At 41.1% G+C, this 26,525-nt stretch overlaps 1 protein-coding gene across 10 annotated transcripts in view; it reads right to left on the bottom strand.

Annotated features, from left to right (window-relative positions):
- Nucleotides 1-9,610: 9,610 nt before the first annotated feature.
- The window catches only part of LOC147236387 (neurexin-1a), a 242,998-nt gene continuing 226,083 nt past the window's right edge, over nucleotides 9,611-26,525 (bottom strand). For 8 of the 10 annotated variants that reach the window (XM_086167857.1, XM_086167839.1, XM_086167894.1 and 5 more), the window contains 2 exons: nucleotides 21,708-21,795; nucleotides 9,611-11,624 (listed from right to left, as the gene is read on the bottom strand). In XM_086167857.1, coding sequence (XP_086023983.1) covers nucleotides 11,320-11,624; nucleotides 21,708-21,795 — 393 coding nt within the window. In that variant the 3' untranslated portion in view covers nucleotides 9,611-11,319. The remainder of the gene's footprint in view (nucleotides 11,625-21,707; nucleotides 21,796-26,525) is intronic. The other 2 variants (XM_086167913.1, XM_086167848.1) reach the window with 1 other exon arrangement.

The following is a 26,525-nucleotide window of genomic DNA, read 5'->3' on the forward strand; positions in this document are numbered from 1 at the left end:
GTATGAAGTGTATCAGGGAGGGGGGCACTTCAGAATACTGTGGTGTAGTATGATCATAGCTTATACACAGGATCAAGAAATCACATTTCAAAGAATGATGCTCCTCAAATCAATTCACATATTGTATCGCCATTATGGCAATCAGAAAAAAACTGAAATGATTAATGACATAAACAGTCTCATTCATGGTACCTCCACACTCTGCCCTCCCGTCATGCAGAAAATAAAACATCGGTTATTGTTACCTGTATAGCACACTTACATAAACATTTTGGGTTTCAAGTGTTAAACTATTGGAGACAAGGGATGCTTTGACTGCTAGAGCAAAGAATGCTGGGAAGACTCCTGGGAGTCACACAATATGAAACCATATCACCTTTTTAAAGCCACTGAGAGGACAATTTTAGTTCGCAGTTTATTGTGACTATATGCAAGATTTAGCTTTGAGGTAGAAAATGTATTGATAGTTCTGCTCTCCTCCTCCTCAGCTGGCCAAGTTTCCTCCCTCACTTGAATCATCTATTTTGAGAAGGTGTCTACAAACATCCTCTAGCCTTCGGCCAAAGTAAACAACCATCTATATAACCACCACAGGTATAAAACAAGTAAAGAAAAAGTACAAAAAATCTATCAAAACCAACACTGCAATGAAAAGATCTTTTTAGCTTTGTTGTTTCAAGTGTATTTTTTCCCTACTTGCACAGTTGTCTTGCTGAAGAAACAACAATTTCATTAACAGAAAATTAAGGGAAAACATGGTGTATGAGTAAAAATATCATCATATACATTTCCAGACTGATAAAATTATGTTTTGCCAGGTTAAAAAAAGGTTCTTCTCATCTGCCTTGAGCTTGTGCCACTATGTCATTTATTTTTGCTTCTTCAGCCCTAGGTGAATGTTCCCTGCTGTAACCTATGATTTTCAATAAGTTGCAATTTACCAAGAAGTATGAGAATCTACTATTTATGAAGTATAATTATTGTAATTTGAGGATCTAGTGATTCCCTGCTCCAGTGTATCCCCTCTCAGTCATTCATTTTTTGAAAATTCGAAACGATCGAAAGACGCATCAATTATATGAAGAAATCTGTACACTTAAACGCTGACAAATAAAAAGATGCCACGGTTAACTGGGACTTAGCACTGATAGCTTTTAAACAGTATGACATTTTTAAGATGCTTATACCATAAAAGGAATCTGATAAAGCAAGATCACATGGTGCACTGCCCAACCAGCAGAATGCCCAACACAAGGGTTATTGCTGACAAACATTATATAGCCTCAGGTTTCATTGATTTTGTATATAAATTGTGACAGCTGCAAAGTACAGGCGCCTCTCATGAACTGGTCTGATGTATCTTGGCTCACTGGGTCAGATGACTGATTTAGTGTTTTTGACAGGTCAGTGCGGAACCAGCTGGAAAGAATGTTTTCTTTCTGGAGTTCTCTGGTTAACTGTGAAAACTTATTCACTTGATGGAAGTAAATGCTGGTTGAAAATGCTAACAATTCACAGAATACCCCAACCATAATTTGCTCTCTTGGTCAGGTGATCACTCCAGATACCTGCAAAAGTGCTTGTCCAAAAGTCAAGTTGTACTAACTACTCTGCAATGTTTTGATAATTTATTCAGAGCGTAGTTCAGCAATAGACCATAGAGTTGAAATGATTAGACAAACATTTCCTTAAGTCATTCATCCACAAGGCTTTGCCTTCATCGTCCTCCACGTACCATTTTCAACATAATCAAAGCCAAGATCTTCTTTTGTTGTTTTATTTGGCATCGGAAGAATGACAAAAACCACCCCCCCAAGAATCACAATGGCTCTTTCAGCCCACATACCCAAACACTGCAACAACAGTACTGTAACAAAATGCACAAGGTGCAAAATTGATAGATTGAAAAATAGACATACATCCCCTTAGACAATAATTATTTGTTTAAAAACCAACACAAATTCACCTTTTTGTTTTTTCCTTGATCAGAAATAAGGTTACATTGGATCACATCATTGAAAAAGCTCCTGAACCATCATCAATATGTACACGATGCTATAAGTATATGTACTGTGCGATTAACTGAGGCATATTTGACAAAAATCATATGAGGCACATAACTAATTATTCATTAATTATACATTACCCATTCTTTTCTGTTGGTTAACTGTGTAACACTTACACCTGTCTTGTTTTTTGCCCAGAAAATTGATTGTAATCCAGACTTGAAGTTTCATATTGCTTACTTGATTTGTTTTGTAATGAAAATGTCATTGCACTTGTGTGTCATGGGGTTTGCATGGAACCCCCTCTAGTTTTGTCTACAAATGTCAAATTGTGAACCAGAAAGATTCCTGAGTCAATTCCTCATTCAAGAAACTGGTTGAGTCTTTTAATTTCTGTGGATACACTAAAATGTAGTCTTGAAAAAAAATGAAATGATGGCAATGTTCAGATTATTGGGATCATTCATAGAGTTTCATCTTTGATCTTGAGTACAAGAGGTTAACTTGCTGAAGTACACCAAGAAAGAAATAATCTTCTTCTCTTTTCGTTTTTTCCTTTCAGGGGTCACCACACCGAATCGACCATCTCCATCTAACCCTATTCTCTGTATCCCCCTCTGTCACATCAACTAACTTCATATCCTCTCTCACTACATCCATAAATCTTTGCTTTGATCTTCCTCTAGACCTCCTGCCTGACTGCTCAAATTCCATCATATGTCTACCAATACGTTCACTATCCCTCCTCTGTACATGACCGAACCATCTCAGTCTGGCTTCTCTGACCCTCTCTCCAAAACATCTAAGATGTGCTCTTCCTCTGATAGACTCATCCCTGATCCTATCCATCCACGTCACTCCCAAAGACAGCCTTAGTATCTTCATCTCTGCGACCTCTTGCTCTGCTCTGCCTCCTATCTTTTCATCATTGTTACTGTTACTAGACCATACAACATCGCTGGTCTCACCACTGTCTTGTACACCTTTCCTTTCAGTCTGGCTGATAGTCTTCTATTGCATAGTACCCCTGAGACTTTTCTCTACCCATTTCAACATGCTTGAACCTGTCTCGTCACCTCTTTTCAACACTCTGCGCTGCTCTGGACTGTTGACCCCAAGTACATGGAATACTCCAACTTCTTATTCTCCACTCTCCACTTCATCTGTAGCACTCTTTTTAGGCATGAAGCCATACTGCTGTAGACAAATGCTGACTTCTGCTTACAATCTAGTTTTCCCTACTCTTTCCCATAACTTCATTGCATGGCTCATAAACTAAATCCCTCTATAGTTACCTCAATTCTGCACATCCCCCTTGTTCTAAACAATGGGCACCATCACACTTTGTCTCCATTCTTCAGGCATCTTCTCACTCTCTAAGATCCTGTTGAATAATCTAGTCAGAAACTCTAATGCTGCCTCTAATTGACACGTCCACATCTCCACAGGTACATCATCAGGACCAACTGCCTTTCCACTCTTCATTCTCTTCAATGCCTTCCTCACTTCACTTTTACTAATCTCTGCTACTTTGTGGTCTACCATAGTCACCTCTTCTACCCTTGCCTCTCTTTCATTTTCCTCATTCATCAGCCCTACAAAGTAACCTTCCCATCTTCCCATCACTCTTCTACAATATGTCAATACATTTCACTCTCTATCCTTAATCACCTGGACCTATTGTACATCCTCTCCATCTCTATCTCTCTGTTTCCCCAACCTGTATTAATCATTCATTCCCTACTTACTGTCCAAACGGGCAAGTCATTGAATGTCCTTTATTTTTCTTTTGCTACCTCTATCTTTACCTTACGTTGTATCTCCCCATACTCCTGTCTGTTCTTTTCAGTCTCCTCAGTGTCCCACTTCTTCGCTAACCGATTTGTCTGTATATACTCCTGCACTTCATCATTCCACCACCAAGTCTCCTTTTCTACTTTCCTTCCAGATGATACACCAAGTACTCTCCTACTTGTCTCCCTGATCACGTTAGTTGAAGTTGTCCAGTCATCTGGAAGCTCCCGACCACCTTGAGCCTATCTCAACTCCTCCCTGAAAACCATACAACACTCCTCCCTTTACAGCTTCCACCATTTTGTCCTGTGCTCTGCCTTTGTCCTCTTGAGCTTCCTTGTTACCAGAGTCATGCTACAAACCACCATCTTATGCTGTCTGGCTACTCTCCACCTTCAACTATTTTGCGGTCACTGATCTCTTTCAGGTTATCTCGTCTATACAAGATGTAGTCTACCTGTGTGCTCCTACTGCTGCTCTTATAAGTTACCCTAAGTTCCTCTCTTTTCTGGAAAAAAATGTTCACTACAGCAATTTCCATCCTTTTTGCAAAGTATACCACCACTCTCTCTGCGTTCCTATCCTGTATACCAGATCTGCCCATCACTTCTTCATCCCCTCTATTGCCTTCACCAACATGCCCTTTGAAGTCTGCAGCAATTACCACGCTCTCATCTCTGGGTATACTCTGCATCACTTTATCTTACTTGTTCCAGAACTTCTCCTTCTCCTCAAACTCAAATCCCACCTGCGGGGCATAGCTACTAAGACCATTGAGCATCACATCTTCAATATCCAGTTTCAGACTCATAAGTCTATCTGACATTCTTTTCACCTCCAGAACACTCCTAACAAACTCCTCCTTCAAGTTAACTCCTACTACATTTCTCTTCTTATCAAAACCATGATAGCACAACTGAGAACCTGCTCCTAAACCTCTGGCCTTACTACTTTCCACCTGGTCTCCTGGACACACAGTATATCCACTTTCCCAAGTCCAATATCAGAAGTTAGATTAAAAAAAAAAAAAGTTAATTGTACAGTTCATATTGTCATGGTATAATATATAAAGTTTACTGTTTTTTTAGAGGCAAGTTTTTTTGGGACTGTAAAAGAGGTATTTGTGATGTTGCCTAAAATTTTGAAAAGGCTCTATGTCTGAGTAAATTAAAAAAGAAGGTATCCAAACAGATATATCCTTCATCTTTACTTTATATCAGAGTCACGTATGCTGTAACTTTGTCATTTAACTCCTCTTCATGGACTTAGTGGAATTATCTCATGAGGACAAATCATGTAAGATGGAGCTCCCTGCCATATCTTGAGGTTGTAATGGAATTGCAAGTGATGGTTGTGTGTGTTGTTGATAAAAACAAATTGATCTGTGCCAGCAGGTATTATCTTTGTTCACACAATTATATATGCTTTTCAGCCTGAATTTATTTTCCGCTTCAGGGATTCATCATGATGTCAAAATCAATATTTAATATCCTCAGATCAATGTTACAGAAGGGTTGTATTAAGCATTGGTTCTACCAAGCTGAGAATTTACAATGTGGGAAAATCACAAAAAGATTGCCTTTTTATTTATTTTGTATGAATACAATTACAGTGATAATTAGACTTAATTTATAAAGCACACGTATTCAAATTACAAAAGTTACATAACATGGCCCACTGTAACCCGGACCAATATTGCTATTGGGGTTAAGAATGTCTTTTCGCATTTGTGGGGTCACAGGTTTGACTCGCAGGCTCCCCAGACTCAGTCAAAAGTGTCCTGGAGTATATACTGTATCTCTTGTTTTATGTAAAACAAGTTGTTGCTTTGCAACTCAGTCCCTTTTTGTGAATATGAGTAAGGGTGAGTATATTAGTGAATGCATAAATATAGATAAAATATCCTTACATTGCTTTGAATGCACCATAAAGCATTTCAAGCATGGCACACAATCTCAACTTTACAGCTGTTTCCGATTCAAGCATCGCCATCCAAGCCACAGGGTTACTGGGTCAACTGTATACTGTGAGCTATCACGAAGCTTGAGAATCAGAAAGTTACTAATGGAGACTTCAATGAGCCAAGCATGAAATGATTTATAATTCCCTTTTCTATTCTTTCTATTTTATTCTTAAATCTTATCATAATCTTGATCTTAAATTCTATAATTCAAATCATGTAAGTATCTTTTAGAGGGACTCCCAGTGAACTCTCCCAGTAACTCTTTCAGACTATAGAATCAACCAAAAGTTAAACCATTAGCTTGATATTGTGATCATCAATGGAGAACTGGCCTCAAGGATCAGGTAAATATTGAAACCAATATTTTGGTTTGGATTGGTATTGGCAGGGAATGCAAATAACTGGATGATAACCAGGTTTTTGCAATGATTAGATAAGCCAACTCCTGAATACAAACAAACAAACTTAGCAAGCAGCTATAGCACTGACCCAATGTTGGGAACTACTTCAGCTGTGTGTCAGTTGGGTGTTTGTAAGACTTGACTTGCTATTGTTGTAATGTATCCGGAAAAAAACAGCCGAGCAGCCGAGTTAGTGTTGGCCAGGATGATCGACAACTAGGGGGTAAGATTGTTTCCACTTGAAGAAGTTGCCAACAAATCAAAGCTTGAGGAGGGACATTCCCTGTATTGAAATACTCACTATGAGGAACCCAATATCAGCTGGCCAAGTCCCTACAACATTGTGTGCTTTGGCTTTCTTGACTGGTGGATGGCGTGCCATTGGTTTGGAACACAAAGGTTTGAAGCTAGCTTGCTGTTAGCTAAAAGGCCAGAGGCTGGGTCCCTTCAGTCAATCATGTTAAGGTTAAAGGGAGAGGTGCACTGATGATCTTTCTGGCTATATTAACTATGCGCTCCAGGGCTCTCTTGTTGTGCTCTCTGCAGCTTCCACCTCACACAGTGATGCAGCTTGATGCACTGAAACTCAGTGATACTCTCCAGCTGCAGGAGACCAGGTGGGAAGGTAGTAAGGCTAGAAATTTAGGAAAAGGCTTTAAGATGTACTATCATGGTATAGATAAGAAGAGAAATGGAGTAGAAGTTAACTTGAAGGAGGAGTTTGTTGGTGAAAAGAATGTCAGAACGGAATTTGGAGACTGTGGTGGATTATCTGATTGAGGGCATGTTCAGATGCTTTAGGGTGCCAGGGACCTTACACTTGGGCTAGGGGAGAAATTTTGAGTCTCAGGTGTTTTCCACCATGTGTGAGTGCATAGGAGCACAAAAGACTGGCACCATTCCTTTGGGGCCTGAGAGCGACGGGTTAGTGGACAGATTTCACCACTCATTGGGATAGCAGCTGGCCATTCTCACAGCACAACACAAGTGAGACTGGAATGACCATTTGCCTCTGGTGCTCATGGCGTGTCGGTCAGAAGTCCAGGAATCCACGGCTGCACCCCCGCTCTCCACATGCTAGGGAGGGAGCTTCAGACCTCAGTAGTAATGGCGTCCGGTTAGCACCCTGATTCTGTGGATGCACCCACGGGTCCTGAGTATGCTAAGAAGCTTCAGGACCGCCGGATACCGCACACTGTTTCGCTTGTGAGCAACAGCAGAGGGCTGCTGTGAGGCAGAAATTGAACGATTATGTGGGGGCTCAGGGAAGACACTTTCAGGCAGGAGTGTCCACCTGAAAGTGTCCTCGGTGCAAGAAGGACTGTTGCCAGAAGCTTTGCAGCCATTGGATGGGGCCTTGTAGAGTCCTAGAGTGGCTGGGGGAAGTGGTGTACAGGGTGCTGTTGTCTGGCAGAAGAAGAAAGGTCGCTATGCACAGACAGATTGGCTCCCTACAGAGGGGGCCCCTCCTTGGGGTATCAGAGGACAACGGAAGATCCTTCCTAGTATTCACCTTTTAACCCACCCATCGCTCCCTCCCCTTTACCCCAGTCCCTGGCTGAAGACAGGACATATCCCCTCCACCCCCCTCTAGCCCTTTCGCCCATCACACAAGGGAGAGTACACATCCCAGTAGTCAATGTTGGGAAGGGGGACCAGTGGCTTAACCCCCACACTGTGCTTGGGACCTTGCATGACTGCCCACCTTTGCATAGTGCAGAGGCTGACCTCCTGGCAGTTGGCCAGTCAACAGAGGCTGTAAACATGACCCGAGTGAATTTTGACAGGTCTACAGTGGCAAGGAGGTGAAAATTGGAGGTGAAGGCACTCTTGGAGAAGTACTGCCAGGTGTTCAGTCAACGTGATGGGGATCTGGGTTGTACGACCCTAGTCCAACAGGAGATCCCCTTGTTGGATGAAGCTCTGGTGCGCCAACGATATTGGTTCCTACCCCCCTCATAGTTCACAGTTTACAGCTGAAAGCTCCTATTCAAGACTTGGTGAACAACAGTGTAGCTGGACCCAGTTGCAGCCGCTATGCCTCTTCAATTGTAGTTGTCCAAAAGAAGGATGGAACTATTCGACTCTGTGTCGATTACAGACAGCTCAAAGCAAAGACCAGAAAGGATGCTTACTCCCTTCCATGAACTGAGGAGTCCTTGGATGCCCTAACAGGGGCAGCGCTGTTCTCAAGTCTTGATTTGGCTTCAACCAGGTTCCCATGGCAGAGAGAGACAAGGACAATACAGCCTTCTGCACCCCGTTTTGAGTCTTTGAGTTCAACCATATGCCGTTTGGGCTCTGTAATGCTTAATGAAGTGCTTAATGAGTGCTTAATGAAGTGTATTTTCAGAGATCAGAGCTTTAAATCATTGCTCCTTTATTTAGATGATGTATTTTCCTCCTTTCATCAACATCTGCAATGGTTAGAACTTGCATTGAAGAGACTGAGGGACCAGAACCTGAAGCTGAATCGGGATGAATGCCATCTTTTCCAGGCTGAAGTAAAGTGTCTCGGCCATGTGATCTCTGCAAATGATGTGGCCACTGACCCAGAGAAATTACGAACTGTGCTGGAGTGGAAACGCCCAGACACCCTCACAGCCCAGTACTAATGGGCTGGACGCTGTGCTGTCCTAAGATATAGAGGGGAAATGGCGACCAGTAGCCTACGGCCCTCAGACAAGAACATGACCAACTATAGTTCAATGAAGCTTGAGTTCTTGGCTTTATAATGGGCAGTGACAGAGGGTTTCCGTGAATACTTACTAAGGGCCAAGTTTGTGGTTTTCAAAGACAACAACCCACTTAGTCACCTTCAGACGGAAAAGTTAGCAGCAGTGGACCAGAGATGGGCTGTAAGCCTTTGACTTTGAGTTAAAGTCCTGCAACTGCTAACAGAAATACGGATGCCTTTTATCACACTCCTGACTTCTTGATTCTCCTCAGCTGCTTCCTCACCTTGTCTGTTGTTATGGAGAGGCTGGGGGTGGGATAAACTGTGGAAACAGGATACACTCCACAGTGTATCCTGTTTGGTTAGGTGGGGGTTGGGCTGTGTGTGTGGTGTGAAACCTTAATTGATAAAAATGTCTGAACCTTCGTCCTTACATACTACTGGACTTTTACAGTCACTTTATGACTGGAGGGCTACAGCAGGTAGAGTGGTCTGCAAGACACTGAAGCCTCAACAGCTCCCTGGGGTTGCTTAGTGGCTGCTCAGGACTGATGGTTCATCCATGATGGATTGAATGCAGAGGACAAGTGTTGCTGGTGTTGTGCTGTATGTACAGCATAACTAGATATGACAAAAAAAGGATTGTCTTTATATTTAAGATGTGACTTGAAAATCCTTTTTGCTGCTTAACAAACAACCTCAATGGTGTGGTGTGTGTAGGATGACTTACCTTCATTTTTCTCCAATAGATTTGTTATAGACAGCTTAATGTTGAGTTTTGCAATATTTTATTCTTTAGATTTTTGTTTTGTTTGTTTTGAAAAGTTATGATTCTGCATAATTACTTGAAATAAAAGGAATAAACAAAATCATTTATAATCATCATTTATAGTCATTTTCCTCACACTCATACTAAGTACAGGTCTCCGGAAAGCAGAACTGATAGACATAATGGCAGAACAAACGGAGGACATTTGACATAAAGTCTTGTGGGATTCGCACCTCGAACTTTGCATCATCACACGCACGCACACGCACACACGCAAGCACGCACACACGCACGCATGCACACACACGCAGGCACACACACAGTTTTATACCTCTTGAAAACACACACATCAATTCATCAATTTATTTATGTCATTGTCATGTTAATCTTCATTATCGTTATCATCATTGTCACTCATTTTCTTCATCTTTATACTCACCAATGTAAGTAAGGATTGTGGAGAATGGCAGTGATTCTACCAGCATCCATATAGAGCCATACATGTTATCATGCCATGCCTCTCCACTATTAACGCATTGCGCAGTATTTGGGTCAGGCTAAGGCTACTACTAGTCTGGGATAGTCTATCTCAGTTTTGCATTGGTATAAAAAACTATAACATGTAAAACGGAGGGGGATCAAATTATCCGGGTGGGCAAAATACAGATATGATCATAAAATCGTCTATGTCTAAGAACACTTAATAACACTTATGTTTTCTTTTTTGTCCTTTTGAGGTTTTATTCCAAAATGGTTGAGGAGCGGTTATAGTTGCCGTCATCTATACAACAGGCTATAAAACACCACATTGTCACAGTCCAGAAAGCACATATAGATGTGGCTGTACTGTTATAAACATATGTACTGTAATAAGATAATTTTGCGTGCATGGCTCCCGAATGATTACTTTTAAGATACCCTATTCACCCTAGGGGCTCTTTCCTTTGACTTCACAAGATGTGAAAACAAAGGCCTCCAGCTTGAATACTGGCACAAAGGAGTTTTCTTTTCTTTTAAAACAAAGTCACTCAAAGTAAACCGCATTCTGTTCTTTGAATTGAAGCAGCTCTGTCAGCCAGGTTAGTCTGTTTTGGCCATCATCGTCTCCTTAGTGAGTACTTTGGCTGATCCATTGTCATCCTTGAGGATTTTTTTTCTTGCTGATTCTTTGTCATTTATTTCACGGCGATTTCTCGATGGCATATGTTTGGCTTACTCAGGAGTGTGTGTGTATATTTTCAGTGTGTAATTTTTTGTAGAAAAAGTCTCAACAGCACAAACACAGGCAATGCAATGAAACCATTGAGTGTGTCAGGTGGACTCCGCGTTTCCAAAGTGCACCTTTGCTCCTCTGTTCCCCAGAAACAAGGGTGTAATATTCTTCTCATCCTTAGACCGGTTAATGTTATTTGGTTGACATGTAAGATATGTTTTGAGTTCTTTTCGACTAGTTGCCAGAGATGTTTATCCATGTCAGTCTTATTCTGGGTCAGTTCATGGTGGTTTCATTCAAACTGTCTTGAGTGCTTGAGTCTAAAAAAAACGTTTTTATTTTCCCTTATGTTAACTTTTCAGAGCATTGTCCTCCAGAAAAAAAAGACAACTAAATAATGTTCATCTTCGTTATTATGCTATACACAAAATTATGTCTTGATGTGACTTATCAGTAAATGCCAGGATTGGTCAGGCAAAGACCAACCTTTTGACAATCACACGTAGTACTCCTTATCCTTGTTCTTCTTATTCTTGCTTGAGGTCTTTGTGGTGTTAACTGGTTTCTCTTTGACGATGGTGCCGTTGGATTGTGCTGAATTGCTGATATAGTTGCGACTCTCATCTACGTGGTATGAACCCTCATCCCTGTTTCTATATTTATACATTGCGTACAATAGGATGAGAATACACAATGCAGCTGCTGCAACAATGCCGACAACCATTCCTGTAGTGCTGCTGGACTCCCGAAAGACTTCTGAAGTATCCGGGAAACCCTTAGGTCCAGCACCAGTTGGGTTAGCTGTAAGAAAAGAAGAACATCTGATCACCAAAAATCTGAGAGACAGGGTTTGCATTTAATTATTATCCATCCATCTTCTGCTGCTTATCCTGCAATCAGGGTCACGGGAGGATGCTGAGGCCTATTACATCTGTCATTGAGCGGAGGCGGGGGCTGGTCACCAGTCAATTGCAGGGCCACATATATAGACATACAACCATTCATTCACTCGTTCATTCGGGCTAATTTTCTCATTTTTTTTCAAGTAATCTGCATGTTTCGGTGGGTGGGAGAAAACCGAAGAACCCTGGGGAAGTCCACGCAGACATGCGAACATTCAAACGCCACACATAAAATACCCTTGTCAGAATCAAACCAGGGTCCTTCGAGCTCTGATTCCGAAGCGCTAACCACTGCGCCACCATTATTATTATTATTATTAGTATTATTGTTATTATTATTATTATTATCATCATCATCATCATCATCATCATCATTATTATTTATTATTATTATTATTATTCCATGAGAAGATTTAGTGAGAGGATATGAAGTTAGTTGGTGTGAGAGAGGAGGATGCAGACAATTGGGTTAGATGGAAAAGGTTGATTCACTATGGCGACCCCTGAAGGGAAAACCCGAAAGAAGAAGAAGATTATTACAATCATTATCATCATCAATGGAGTCAGTTGATATAACCCTGTGGTGATTTATACTGAAATAATGTTTTTGGATAATCACTTATGGCCCAGCTGATATTTGTTGATGTGTCCATCAAGTTTCCCTCAGACTGTATTACCTTTTTTCTGCATCATATGAGACTTTCAGGGGCATCTACCTTTGCCCATTTGAAGTTTCCCCTACTTGATGGTATACGCATGATTAATGGCAGAGGTTACACAAACAAAACCAAACATATATATATAGCGTGAAGTGAATGTGATCTCTAATCAAAGTGTACGAAATACACTGTTTTACAGACAGATACATTGCAATTCTTTTAAGAGCTGAAATTTGCCAACATTCACATTGAATATAATGGATTAAACATCTTCAGTAACATTGAGTACTTGCCATTACCATTGAGGGAAATTTTTGAAAACAAGGATTTATTGCACGTCATTGTGAAAAGGTGCTGTGAGTGGTTTAAAATTAGCGAATTGCAGACGGTGCATGTATACATATTTTGGATGGCCTTTATTCTTGCCAAAACAAAACAATAAAAGATCTAAATGGCAGAGGTTCTGTTTGCTAGAAGAGATGCTGCAGCTGTTTATTGAAATCTTTTCAACATGATTAGTAATCAGGGCCAAAGTAAGCCTCCTAGGCCAGTAGGCAATCAAGGACAAATGGTAGTACTACTGTTGGATTGAGTGTGGCTGAGCGTTCCAACAGATTAGCTCTGCTTATGACAAGCCCACTTATCCTTGCAGACAGGTGTGAAGAGTGCGCTCGCCTTGTGGGCAAAAGTCATTGGTTGAAATAACTCTTCCCCCAAAATCCACTGCATTAACAGTGACTTACTTTCATATTTTCCATCAGGTTCAAAAAGTTGAAAGTGTCTATAATATTGGTAGATAGTCTCATAATGTCGTTTGAGAGTCTGGCTCCTACAGAGCAGATGTGGAAATTTTCAGGAGGCAAGAACTTTCCTCTTGCCTGAATCTGGTGATTGGCCCACAACAGGCTGCACTCACACTGTAATATGGTAGACTATCAATCAACTGACCACATCTTTTTTTGGGGGGCTAGGAAGAAAAAGAAAATTAATTAACAGCATCATGTCTGGGGAGGTTCTCTGTCTTCCAGGTCATGGTGAATTCTTGTCAAAATCTTGTTTTCTGGACTGGACTTGAATTTATCCACTCGGAGACATTTCACCCCTCATCCGAGAGTCTTCTTCAGTTTTAATGACCTATGGGGAGTTTCCGGAAATAACTGCCAAATTTTTGGGCAGGATCTAGATTATTGCGGTTGGTTGTTATGTAAGTGGAAGAGTTGATCTGCAAAACTAGATGTAAGGGGGGTTGTCACTCATGGGGGTGGTGTTCATTGGAACCGTACAGCAATTTAGTGAGATTATCTGGGTTGGAATGTGAAAATGTAAATCTACACAAAGGATTGAAACTCATGGGATCACATCGACTGAGGCTCATGTGGATGTTATTGGCTGGCGGGTCTTTCCTGGTTGTTTGAAGAGTGCAGATGGGTGTGGTCTGTGTGTGCATATTTGTTTTGCTATTGATCCCAGTATGGTGTTGTAGGTTTGTGAAAGGTTGTGTTTGAGGCCCCCTCCTCCGTTCAGAGATGTTTTTTTGTTTTGACAAAGATGGCTTCTTTGACTCCTCTCTCGAACCATCTGTCTTCACTGGCCAGAATATGGTCATTGTTGTCTTCATAGGAAAGACCCTTGTCTTTCAGGTGTAGTTGGATCACAGAGTCCTGTCCTGAAGTAGTGGCTCTCCTGTGTTGGGCAATCTGTTTGTGCAGAAGTTGTTTGGTCCCCAATCGTCACAATCATCAGTGAAAGTGACAGCATAAACCACTTTCTCAATCTTATGCCTGGGTGTTTTGTCCTTGGGGTGCACCTGTTTTTGCCTCAGGGTGTTGTGGGGTTTGTACACCATTGTATGGTTTACACCCTTCAGAGTTTCTCCCAAACATCAGCAACATACGGTATGACGATGTTCTTTCGTTTGTTGTTGTCTTCCTCCTGTTCTACGTTCCTGCGCCTGCTAGTTTCTGATTTGGCAAAGACCCAATTATGTCCTGGTTTTGTAACAGTGGACCAGCTTTACACTCCTTGGAGTGTCTTAGAGGGCGCATGGGAGTTTGGCCAACCGGTTGTATGTGATTTATGGATCTGGAGAAGGCATTCAACCATGTCACTGAGGGAATCCTGTGGGGGCTGCTCTGGGAGAATGGGGTACTAAAGGACGTTCGGTCCTTGTGTGATCGGTGCCAGAGCATGAGTCACCGTGCCAGTTATAAATTGGACTTGTTTCCAGTGAGGGTTAGGCACTGACAAGGCCTTCCTTTGTCAGAGATTCTGTTCATAAGTTTTATTGACAGAATTTCTAAGCCCAGCCAGTATGTTGGAGTCATCCAGTTTGATAACCTCTAGACAGGGTCTCTGCTTGGTGTGGATGATGTGGATCTGTTGGATTCATCAGACAGTGATTTCCCTCTCTTGCTGGAGGGGTTTACAGCCGAATGTGAAGCGGTCGGGATGAGGATCAGCACCTCCAAATCCGATACCATGGTTCTCAGACGGAAATGGTTGGAGTGCATAGTCTGGGCAGGGGAGGAGATCCTGCCTCAATCTGAGAAGTTAGGGTACCTTGGTGTCTTGTTCACAAGAGAGGGAAGGATAGAAGAGGAGATTGACAGCTGGATCATGTGGCATCAGCAGTGATACGTACTCTGCACCAGTCTGTCGTGGTGAAGAAGGGGCTGAGTCAAAGGGTCTAAATTTACTGATTGATCCACGTTCGTCACCTTACCTATGGTCACAAGCTGTGGGTTGTGACCTTAAGAACAAGGCCTGTGGGTCCAAGCGGCTAAAATGATCTTTTTTCGCAGGGTGTCTCTCTTATGATGAGATGAGGGGAGGAGCTCAGCCATCCGTCAGGGGCACAGAGTAGAGTCGCCTCTCCTCCATGTGGAGAGGAGTCAGATGAAGTGGCTGGGGCATCTGGTTAGGATTCCTGCGGGATGCCTCCCTGGTGAGGGGTTCCAGGCAAGTCCAACCGGGGGGGGAAGAACCAGGACATGTTGGAGGGACTATGTATCTCGGTTGGCCTATGAATGCCTTGGGATACCCCCAGAAGAGCTGGTATGAATTGCCAGGGAAAGGGAAGTCTGGGCCTCTTTACTTTAACTCCTACCCCTGCGACCCGATTCCAGATAATTGGTAGAAGATGGATGGATGGGTGAATGATTTTTCAACTGTGGGAGGAATCTGGAGAACCTGGAGGAAAACCACACAGACATGCAAACTCCACATATAAAGGTCCAATCAGGCCCTTCATGATGTGAGGCAGAAGCACCAACCACTGCACCAATGGCTTCCCTTCATATGCAACCTTAGATAAATTTAAAAGGGAAATTTAACCCTTTGATTCATGACCAATGATATACCGAGTTAAAAAAATGTTAATAGCTGTCCAGTGTAGTGACCGTCATGCATGAAGCGGTTAAAATCTTTGTGTAACTTTATAACTTTAAATGCTTGGTTTCTATACTCAGGTAAAACACTGCATTTATCTAGTCAGATTGCTGTTATAGCTTCCTTTCACATACAGTATCAAACAATAATCACAAGTTGTCAGAGGCCTCATAGATTTGGGGATCAGTCTGTGGAGGGTCACCGTATCAACTGGTGTGATACTAAGATATTGATTAAATCCCTTTTCACTCTTAATATCTGAGAGCCCTTGAGAAGTGATCCAAACTGTCCTGTACTTGTGACATGCTGTGACATGCAATGACATCAAGCTTGTATGAGTCAGAAGCGGCTTTGCTTATGGGGTTTGTAAACAATTAATTGAGAGCTGAGTGAATAGCGTTCCATAACACTGTATACGATGATCTCTGTAATTTGTTATAATAATCTGCCCACTTGTGTGAATGGGTTTTGGTGCCTGGAACTTGAATACACATGATATTGCTGGTGAGATTGGGTTGATCAAAACAAGTAGCCACTCTCTTGCCTCCACCTAAGATACTCTCCAGAATCCAAGGAAACAAAGTTTTTCCAAAAGAACATATTGGGATGCCCAGTGAATTTCTCTCCATCCACTTCTGAGGATTTGGAGGCTGTCAAGAGATTCAGCAAAACATACTCCACTTGTATCCCAGTAGAATTTTTTTAAGATTTCAAATCGTATTTTGGAGAAATGTGGGGGGATTTACTGCAAACTGAGAAGTGAAACTTTACTATTTCTCATCTTAAAAAAAAAAAACCCATAAAGGTCAAAATTACAATAAATATGTGGTTTCTGTTGAAAAGAAAAATAGATAGAAAAGAAAAAAAAAAGAAATGTGAAGTCACAGTATTTTGAAAAAGTATTTTAATGATTGGTCAACTGTGAATTTTTGGTTAACAGAGCCAAAGCCCAATGCAATTATACTGTTACCGTAACTGAACTTTGCCTCAGTGTCTTTCTTTTTCTTGGATAAGCAAAGTCTTTCATGCCCTACTTAGAGTTATAAACAGACACAACATGTTAGCATCAATGTCAGCATATCCAAAAGATGTGTGCTAGGAGAAGAAATATAATTGAAAATATAAATATGGGGGGATCAGTAAAAAGAAAGACTGACAGTAAGTGTGAAATCCTGTTTTCTTTCAGAACTCATTTAATTTAAAATAGAATGTTGAAAGAAGACTTGGACAGTATAATCCTCACTGAAATGGTGCAGAAAACAAAAATGGCCAAATTCCATAACATTGTCTGCATGAATCAACCGTGCAGTGATACCAATATTTGATGCAAAGGAGTATGCGTAATGTTTGAATGTCAACACTGTTTCTTTTAATCTTGTTTACTTTATGAGCATCAAATCTTTAAAAATGCTTTTCCTTTGCAAAGTAATCTGTGCTCTAGACAATCTCTTTGCATGCAAACCATATGCCAGTATTTTCAATAAAGGGAAAATTAGAAAAGGAAGTTATAACTTTTATTTTTTAAAATAACCTTTTGAACATGGACAGTGACTTTGCCCGGTTAAAGTGGGAATTCATTCGAAAATTGATTTATTGGCTTACTACATGTACTGTTTGCCTTCCCATAATTTAAATCAATTAAAGCAAATGCCAAACATTAGTAACCGCTAATGTGACAGCAGATGGCTTGAGGACAGAAAATTATGTGAAACTATAGAAAGAAAAGAAACTAGGAGATGATTAACCTTATCCTGCCTTGTAAAGGGCAACTGAAGCCAGGATTACAAACACAAAGTCATGATTTGTATATTGCAGATGGTTGTTTAAAGTGACTGTGTTGACTGGGAGGCACAAGCAAGTGGCAAAAAAAGGTAAAATCTATACACCTGATATGTGCAATGTAGGTAATGATAATGAAATATGTTTTTTTTTTTGGCAGTGTGACATACAGATAATTCTTGTCCTCTACCAATAATTGGTGTATCACCTTGGCTTGGTTCAATTATTCATTTATTCATTCATTATCTAACACTTATCCAACACTTAGAGTCACGGGGGTAATGGAGCCTCTCACAGTTGTCAATTGGCATAAGGCAGGATACAGCCAGGGCTTGATTCAAGTATTCTAGGAAAAATGTTTCTTTAAAAACCAAGGTATTAAATTATTCTCCTGTTTTCTGAAATAATAAATAAATAAATGCATACATACATAAATAAAATAATACACATTTCTATGACAGATTTTTCCTTTTATGTGCCTTATTTTAATGCTATACATGAACAATCCCCATCCTATTTTCTAAGCATTTTCAATAATAATCTTTTTAATGGCAAAATAACAATGTTGACCTCTTTGTAATTCCCTTCTGATAAACAATGGGGTGTGATATGGCCTTACATGTTAGACTCAGGATCAAATGTGTGATGCAAAAAAACAGATTAATATTACATAAATAAATAAAGAACATATGAACAGCTCACACACTACTAAAACCACATCTAGTAGAAAACACAGGGAAAAGGCACTCCAGCTCTTGCATATGGATTAGTAGAGAGAAGGAAAAGTAAAAAAAAAGTTATGGGGAGGCAGAGATTGATGGTGTATGACAACCATATGGTTCAAATGGGTTATAGATTGATCTGCCTTTTAATTACAGATTTCCAGATTGTACATTTACTTTTACGAAAGGAGATACATCTAGAAACAATAAACACAATATAATTTGCATTTGTTTAGGTCATTCACACCAAGTTAAAAGTAATTTTCAGTTTTGATGGCCTTTTTTGTCTTATCTGTCAATTATAATATGATAAAAGATGTTAAAATATTAGACATTTTATTAATATTATTGTTATATTAATCTGTTTGCAATTGTGCTAATTTTGCTTTACTTTGTTTGTAATTTCCTGAATGCAAATCTTTTATCCAGTTTGTATGAATGTTGGCAGGTCAGAGACTCCATACAGTTTCACATATTATTGAATAAGTCACCTCATCTGCTGTCTGCATGACAAGAACAAAAGTGAGTCAATAGGTAAGAGACTTTAATTCCATTTGCTGCTTGTCAACTACTTGTTCCATTCACATTTATCAATAGACCAGAGAACTCAAAAATCATCACCAGTGATGATCCTATCCTGCTATTAACCTCACCCCGATCCCCATCCTGATTGTCCAGCTCTTCATCCCATTTTTTAAGGATCAATTATAGTTTTTCTCTTTCATGCCTATTGTCACAACAATTTAATACATTATAACTTGAAATGAATATGGTGTATATCTATATCACTTTTGTGAGGAGAGGATTGTATTTGTTGCAATATGATCTTATCTGAGTCCCAATGGATATTTAGCTTTTGCTGGTGAAGCTTAATTTTTGTTGTTTCTAGGGTAAAAGTCATACAACATGGGAATATGAAGGTTTTGACAAATTGATGTCACTCAGTCGCTGAAAGAGAATGCTTTGTTAGGAGACATAAAGGATGACCTAGCGCTGACCTTGAAACATAGAGACATCACATAATAGACTTTTTCAAAGTTCACCTCTTGGCATCACTTATGCACAAATGCTGGTGTACATGTGTTGTGGAGACTATGTATTAATTTTAGATAGAAATATATCAAAACTGTGAACGCTAAGCCTCTTCTTCTAAATCTGCCTAAAGACCAGCATGCTGCTGGAAGATTAAACTATATTTTCCTTAATCAGTGAAGACAGAATGGTACTAAGAGAACAGTGATATTAATTGGGATATAATGTTAGATAGCTGGCAACAAGGGATTTCACAATTCTGGTGTAAAATTCCCCTCAGTAATCACAGAAAAAGTGGGGGACTCTTCAGGGGTTTCTGTGTCCCTGAAATTCACACAGCTCACACAGGATATTGGCATAGATGCCCTTGTCAAAAAGCTATCATAATGCAAGCTGCCAGTGTGCAAGGGTCAGTCTCCTGTGTATAGCATATATTAGAGGTGGCAGATGTACCTATTGTGATGCCACCCAATGGACACATCATCTTGATGAGCGACATGAAAGCCATCGGAAAAAAAGGAGCTGCGGCAAAAGCTAATTCTGCCATTGCAGCCTGTCAAGGTCCAAATTAACACAATTTGGGAAAAAATGATAGTCTTTAATGTCCCATAGAATTTGGTGGATCTTTTTATGACCATATACTGATCAATTTTACAAGGCAGTGGAGAGGAAGGTCTAGACTTTTCTTAGGACTGCAGAATGGTGTTCCTTTTTGTATACAGAATTACGATTCAGTTCCTTCTACGATATGTGTAACAAGAAAGGTAACGGATTAACGATTTGATGAGTCAACTGAAAAATTCAGTCTGTGGTGGGGCAAAGATGATTTAAACGGTAGAGTTTTTTGGGGGGGTAACACACATTTATCAAGCAAAGATAGGGATACACAATGTTAATGAACAGAGCATAAGACACAACCTTTCAACGACAGAACACACCACTTCCTCACTCTTGTCTGTGTTTGCTTTTCATGTGTCAGATTCTTATAGGTAATAATGCTACTGTGTTGTTTACATTCCCAAGAGCCTCTGTTTTCACAGTAACGGGTATGGTGACCTTATGGAAAACAAGTAGTACAACAATTACAAGCTATTCATTAATTTGATATAAGCAAAACACATTTTAATATGGATATGAATGAAATTGTGGTTTTTTTTTTTTTGTATACATTTTTCTGAGAAAGGTGTTCTTGAGGAACTGGTTTCATTTCACTTCCATCACAATGGAAGCCAACTGCCTAGATTTGAGCAAATGAAGGTGTCATTAGTGTGTCAAAATTAATTAAATTACTGTGCAGCTGCCCGCCTGACCAAATCACCTCTGAAAATGAGATATTTGATCTCTATAAGACTAACCTGTTTGATTAAAGGCTAAAATTGATTAACTAGTTAATCAATTAAAATACCTAAATAAAAGCATTAACAAATTACATTTAGGACATGACTCATTCAGAGAGGCATCAGTGCATGTGTGTGTGTGTGTGTGTGTGTATCAAAAAGTATAATTTGAAATGGTACATTATTAATACGCTTTCTATTTTAAGACTCTGTGACCAGCATCTCTTCTCTCTTGGTTAAATTAGTTAGGTTCTCAACTTGATTAACATAAATGACAAGTTAAAACTGCCTGCATCTTTTTTTCACAGTCTACTATTCTATTGTGAAACCATCTCCCCAGCTTATCATATCGTGCTGTGTTTACAATTGGACTGTGACTAACAAAAGCTTTTCCCCAACCCTGCTTCATTGATGCTGGAACAATATGTGGACTGTGGCTGCTTTCTGAAGTAGCAGTCCAAAGGATCAGCAGTAAAAATGAGACAACATATTGGATGAATGATGGCCTGAGTGATCCAATTCTTGCTGCCAATGAACAAACCTTGTGTTCACGTTGACCATAAATCATTAATTAATTCATGCATTTTTCTATGCTGTTTATCCTGTTGACAGGGACCCGATCCCTTCACAGGATCACAAAATTTGACATACAACCATGCAATCTGTCATTCATATCAATAGTATGGACAATGTAGAGTCACCTGCTAATGTGTTGTATGTTTTTGAACTCTGGGGGGAAATTGGCAACCTTGAGGGCACACATAGGAATATGCAATCTCCAGACACTGAACCAGGATACTTCTTGTTGTGAGACTGTGCCACCACATTCACCATAAACTGACAACCAAATTGAGCGTTTCAGCTCATGCAAAATATGCCAGCATTGCCTTGTTTCTAGAAATAGATGAAGGCATATTCTTTCTGCTGATAATCTTCCTGCGTGGCTTTTGTATCTTTAAATGCTGCCCTGCAATGGGGAGGGGCTGCATTGGGAAGGGATGGCAGTATGACACATAGAGACAGACTGACACACGCAGAGAAAAATAGAAAAGAAGAGATGACTAACCTAACCCACCTGAGCTCGGCTCACAGGGATCAATGTCCTCATCATCACTTGGACACTCGGCTGATGCCACTGGTATGTCGTCGGTTGTCTGAAAAAATATGAGCACACAGCAGAGGGGTGAGGGCAGAAAAGAATTGGCTGTTACAACTCGGTGAAATGGCTGCCATGGAGAGCTACTGATAATAATGAAACTAAGGTTAAAGGCAGCGGCGACCAGTTAATCCAGACAGGTCCAATGTGTGGCCACTGAATCTATTAGTCATGTCAATCAGGGGCTGCCTGTCAGTTCTTATTAATAAGAAAGCATAGGTATAAGGAGTTCATAGCACAAGCTACCTTACACACAAAGTTTTTATTGTATAGTGTGGCATTGGTTTGCATAGCTCCTCAAATAATTGTTGAGAGCAACTGCAAAACACCAGTGTCATTTGGAGGACAACCAGCCATGAAACCTTAAAATAGAGTCGGGCAGGGGAGATTAAAATCAATACTGTTTCCAGTTTTCTACTGATGTTGTGGCGGACAGGAAAGGGTGTAGCCTCTCACCCCTAGGGACTAAGGGCTGGGGGGCTAGTCAAGGTGGGTACATATGGGTGATCCATGATGTTCAAATTTGAGTTGTTTGTTGGTGTTTCGAAATAAAAGAGTCAAACTCCTCAACGCCTCCGCCATTATTTAATCGACGAAATGCCACAATGTGATTTTTTTTGTTCGCTGTTAAGAAAAATGATGACCTCAAGGTGAGGCTGCTACATTGTGGATGCTGTGATATAATCTCAGATTGTTTTCTAAGCACCTCACCTGCCAAACATACATTTAACTCTATGGGGCAATTGAAAAAGGGCTAGCTGAAGATCACAAAAATTATTTGTCCAAAGTTTTCAAAAGTAGTGGTAGTAGCGAGAGCAGGCCACATAGTTATCTCAAATGATGAACACCAGACAAGGAAACAAAAACTAAAAGGACTATAATGTGTTAGGTCCCTAAAATGAAGATGGATCTTTGATGCTATTCAATTTGTACCATTATTTGAAAGATGCTTGAGTGTACTTCAAAATATATCTGTCAGTTGGATTAGTATTGACTCATGATGGGGAAATTATAAATGATGTCATTTTATTCTACATCCATTTGGATGGTAGTAATTTGATTTTATTGTGACAGCAACATTAGTTTGGCATTCTGAGCACAGACCAACAGCATCCTTACATAATAGACATAGAAACAGTGGCTCAAACTCAGTTCATGGAGTTGTTGAAAAAGGTCTTTTTTGGTGTATATGTGAGACTGGAGGCCAGCCAAATGCATACTCAATTTGCTTTACAAAAGGCCTATATTTAATGTCCAACATTGAGATGGTAAAACTGGTGGTTCCTAAAGTGTCACATCAATCCCTTCAGCTTTGTGATTTGTTTTTCCTGGCAGGAATTCTCTACACTATGCATTCTTTAGCAGAGATATGGGAATCAAGGAATCGATACTCCCTCTTTCTTCTTTCATCTGACTCTTCTTATGTTGTCTTTCTCAACCTGTCACATACTTTTCTCTCTTAACTTTCAATTTTGTCCCTCAGACTCATTTACAAGATGCGAAAAGGTAGTAACCAAATGTGGCTGTACTACATAGGGATTAACTCCCCACAGAATAACTTGAAGAGAGGTGTATGTCTCTGCATATTTATCTACATTTATGTTTCGGTGTCCCTTTTCACTCCACTACATATCTGCATATCTTTCAAACCACAGATTCAGGAAAGAGAGACCTTTTGACAAATGGTCAATGTTTTGGTCTTTTTGTTTGCTATAATTCATTTTTGCATCTCTGTGAGCTGCCACCTTACTGGGGTGGAGGGGTTTGCGCATCCCTGTGATCCTGGGAGCTATGTTGTCGGGGGCTTTATGCCCCTGGAAGGGTGACCCAAGGAAAACAGGTCCCAGGGAAGGGACAAGACAAAGCGCAGGTCAGAAGACCCCCATGAAGAAGAAAAACTTTGATCTTGTCTTCCCTTGCCCAGATGCGGGTAACTGGGACCCCTCCTGGAGCCAGGCCTGGGGGGGGGGCTTGGTGGCCGGGCCTTCACCCATGGGGCTCGCCCAGGCACAGCACAAAGGACTCACATGGGTCCCTCTTCCCCGTCGTTCACCACCCACAGGAAGGGTTAAGGGGGTTGGGTGCAGTGTGGGCTGGGCAGCAGCCGGAGCAGGGGACCTTGGTGGTCCCATCCTTGGCTGCAGAAGCTGGCTCTTGGAACATGGTATGTCACTAGGGTTCAACCTGTTGGGTGAGAGGGTAGCCTCCTGCCAACTTCACGTGGGGGGACCGGTTCTGACTGTTGTTTGTGGCTATGCACCCAACAACAGCACAGTTTACACACCCTTCTTGGGGTCCCTAGAGGGGCTGCTAGAAAGTGCTCCTGCCGGGGACTACCTTGTCCTGCTGGGAGACTTCGATGCTCACTAAAGCTATGACAGTGCGACTTGGAAGGGCGTGATTGGGAGGAACAGTCCCAATGATCTGAACCCGAGTGGTGTCTTGTTGTTGGACTCCTTTGGCTGTCACAAATTGTCCATAACAAATACAATGTTTACACTGTATTTGCCATAAAGGTGTCCCTATGTGCACTTGGCACCAACACATCCTGGGCCACAGCTCTTTGATCAACTTTGTAGTGTGTCATCGGACTTGTGGTCGCATGTCGTCGACACTGGGGTGAAGAGGGGGGCAGAGCTGTCAATTGATCACCACATGGTGGTGAGCTGGCTCCCATGGTTGGGGAGGATGCCAGTCAGACCTGGCAGACCCAAATGTAACGTGAGGGTCTGCTGGGAACCTCTGGCAGAGTCCCCTGTCAGAAGGAGTTTCAACTCCCACCTCAGGCAGAGCTACTACTACATCCCATGGAATGCCCACTCCGGGTCGGGGAAGAGGTCCTGCCCCAAGTGGAGGAGCTCAAGTATCTCGGGGTGTTGTTCACGAGTGATGGGAGGATGAAGCAAGAGATCGACAGGCGGATCGGTGCGGCGTGATGTGTACCTGTCTGTCGTGGTGAACGTTCCCACTCCCCTATGTTCATGGGCTATGGGTAGTAACTGAAAGAACGAGATTGCGGATACATGAGTTTTCTCCGCAGAGTTGCCAGACTCTCCCTTAGAGATGGCGTGAGGAGCTCTGCCATCTGGAGTCAGATTAGGTGGCTAAAGTATCTGGTCAGGGTGCCTCCAGGGCGCCTCCCCTGGGAGGAATTCTGGGCATGTCCATCTAGGAGGAGACCATGGGGAAGACCCTGGACACACAGGAGAGACTATGTCTCCAGGCTGGCCTGGGAGCGCCTTGGGTTCACCCCAGAGGAGCTGGAATATGTTGCGTAGGAGAGGGAAGTCTGGGCCTCACAGCTCCGACTGCTGCCCCTGCGACCCAACTCTAGATAAGCGATGGAAGATGGATGGATTTATTTTTGAATTTGTCTCTATTTTCTTTTGCAATTCACTTCAAGGTTCGAAAAAATGTGAGGTTTGATAAACAAAAATTCTGACAACTGAAACTATCGTTCCAAACTAAATGAGTGTGTCATCACTTTTTTTTTGGGCCTCATACAACACTATTCCATACATGTGTGTTTCCATCAATTTATTTTGAATATAAGCCTTGGAACTACAGTTAAAATTAATCAGTTCCCCATCCAGGATTAGGTCAGCACTTTGATGTGGTCAGAACTTGGTAGAAATCCAATAACATTACCAATTCATGGTGCCTTCTTCCAAAGCCGCCTTTTTACCTTGGAAAATTCAATGTAGTATATGTGATGGGCTTACAATTTTGCCAGTCATGCCAACTGATAGGTAACCTCTCTGCCATACAGCCATACAGTAAGATTGAATCTTAAAAAGCTTGTTCTAAAAATGAATGCTCCCCATTGTAGAATCTTTGATCAGCATAGCAAAAAAGAGGAGGAAAAGATAAATAGAGTTCTCCTCATCTGAATGCAGTTTTCTAAGGTTTCCAAGTATAACAATACAATTTTTTCAGGGGTTCATTATTTCAGCTGAGCTAAGCTTACTGAATTCAGTGAGCAGCTGCATGGTTATGACAGTTGCTTCAGCAGAGAAGCTTAAACATGATGTACCTGTAGTTTATTTTATGGTAGTACTTCAGAAAAGCTAAAATCACGAGCTCTGGACTGCAAAAGCATAATTAATCCAGCAGTAAAGGGCTGGAGCTGTGCTAAACATACAGAACAAGTAATTTATTTCCCTCTACTCTGAGCTGCAGAGAGTAGGCATGAAGTAAATGTGCAAAGAAAATCTGAAGATACAGAGATGGGAATTTGTTACACACAATCTAGTATAGCACAAAGGAAAACTGTTAAGTGTGTGTGTGTGTGTGTGTGTGTGTGTGTGTGTGTGTGTGTGTGTGTATAAAGCATACATGATTATACAATTCAGACAATGTTCTAATTTTAAGGACACGTGATTCAAGTGTTTGGATAAATAGTTTATACAAAGTTAAGGGTCAGCCCTTTGACTGGCCATCACTTCTGGACTGATTGAACACTAAATGATATGAGCCTACAAACTCCAACCTAGCTCAGCCAATGACATCTTTGCCCTTATAGTCTGCCCATTTTTTACTTTAGACGATTGGTAAAAGTTTACCTTAATAAGATCTACTGTCTCATCTACATGGGACTGCAAGTGCCCTGTGAGCTAAGTCTTAAACCTGTCTTTTCTTCTGGACACAATGTTCTGCAACCTTCCAAAGTTGTGTCACTTTATTGCTAGCCCTTAGCAACACAGTGCAGGTTTTTCTCTTTTATCCAAC

The sequence above is a fragment of the Fistularia commersonii genome, chromosome 2, assembly GCF_037954325.1.
Source record: "Fistularia commersonii isolate RoL2024-O1a breed Wild chromosome 2, RoL_Fcom_v1.0, whole genome shotgun sequence".
NCBI lineage: Eukaryota > Metazoa > Chordata > Actinopteri > Syngnathiformes > Fistulariidae > Fistularia > Fistularia commersonii.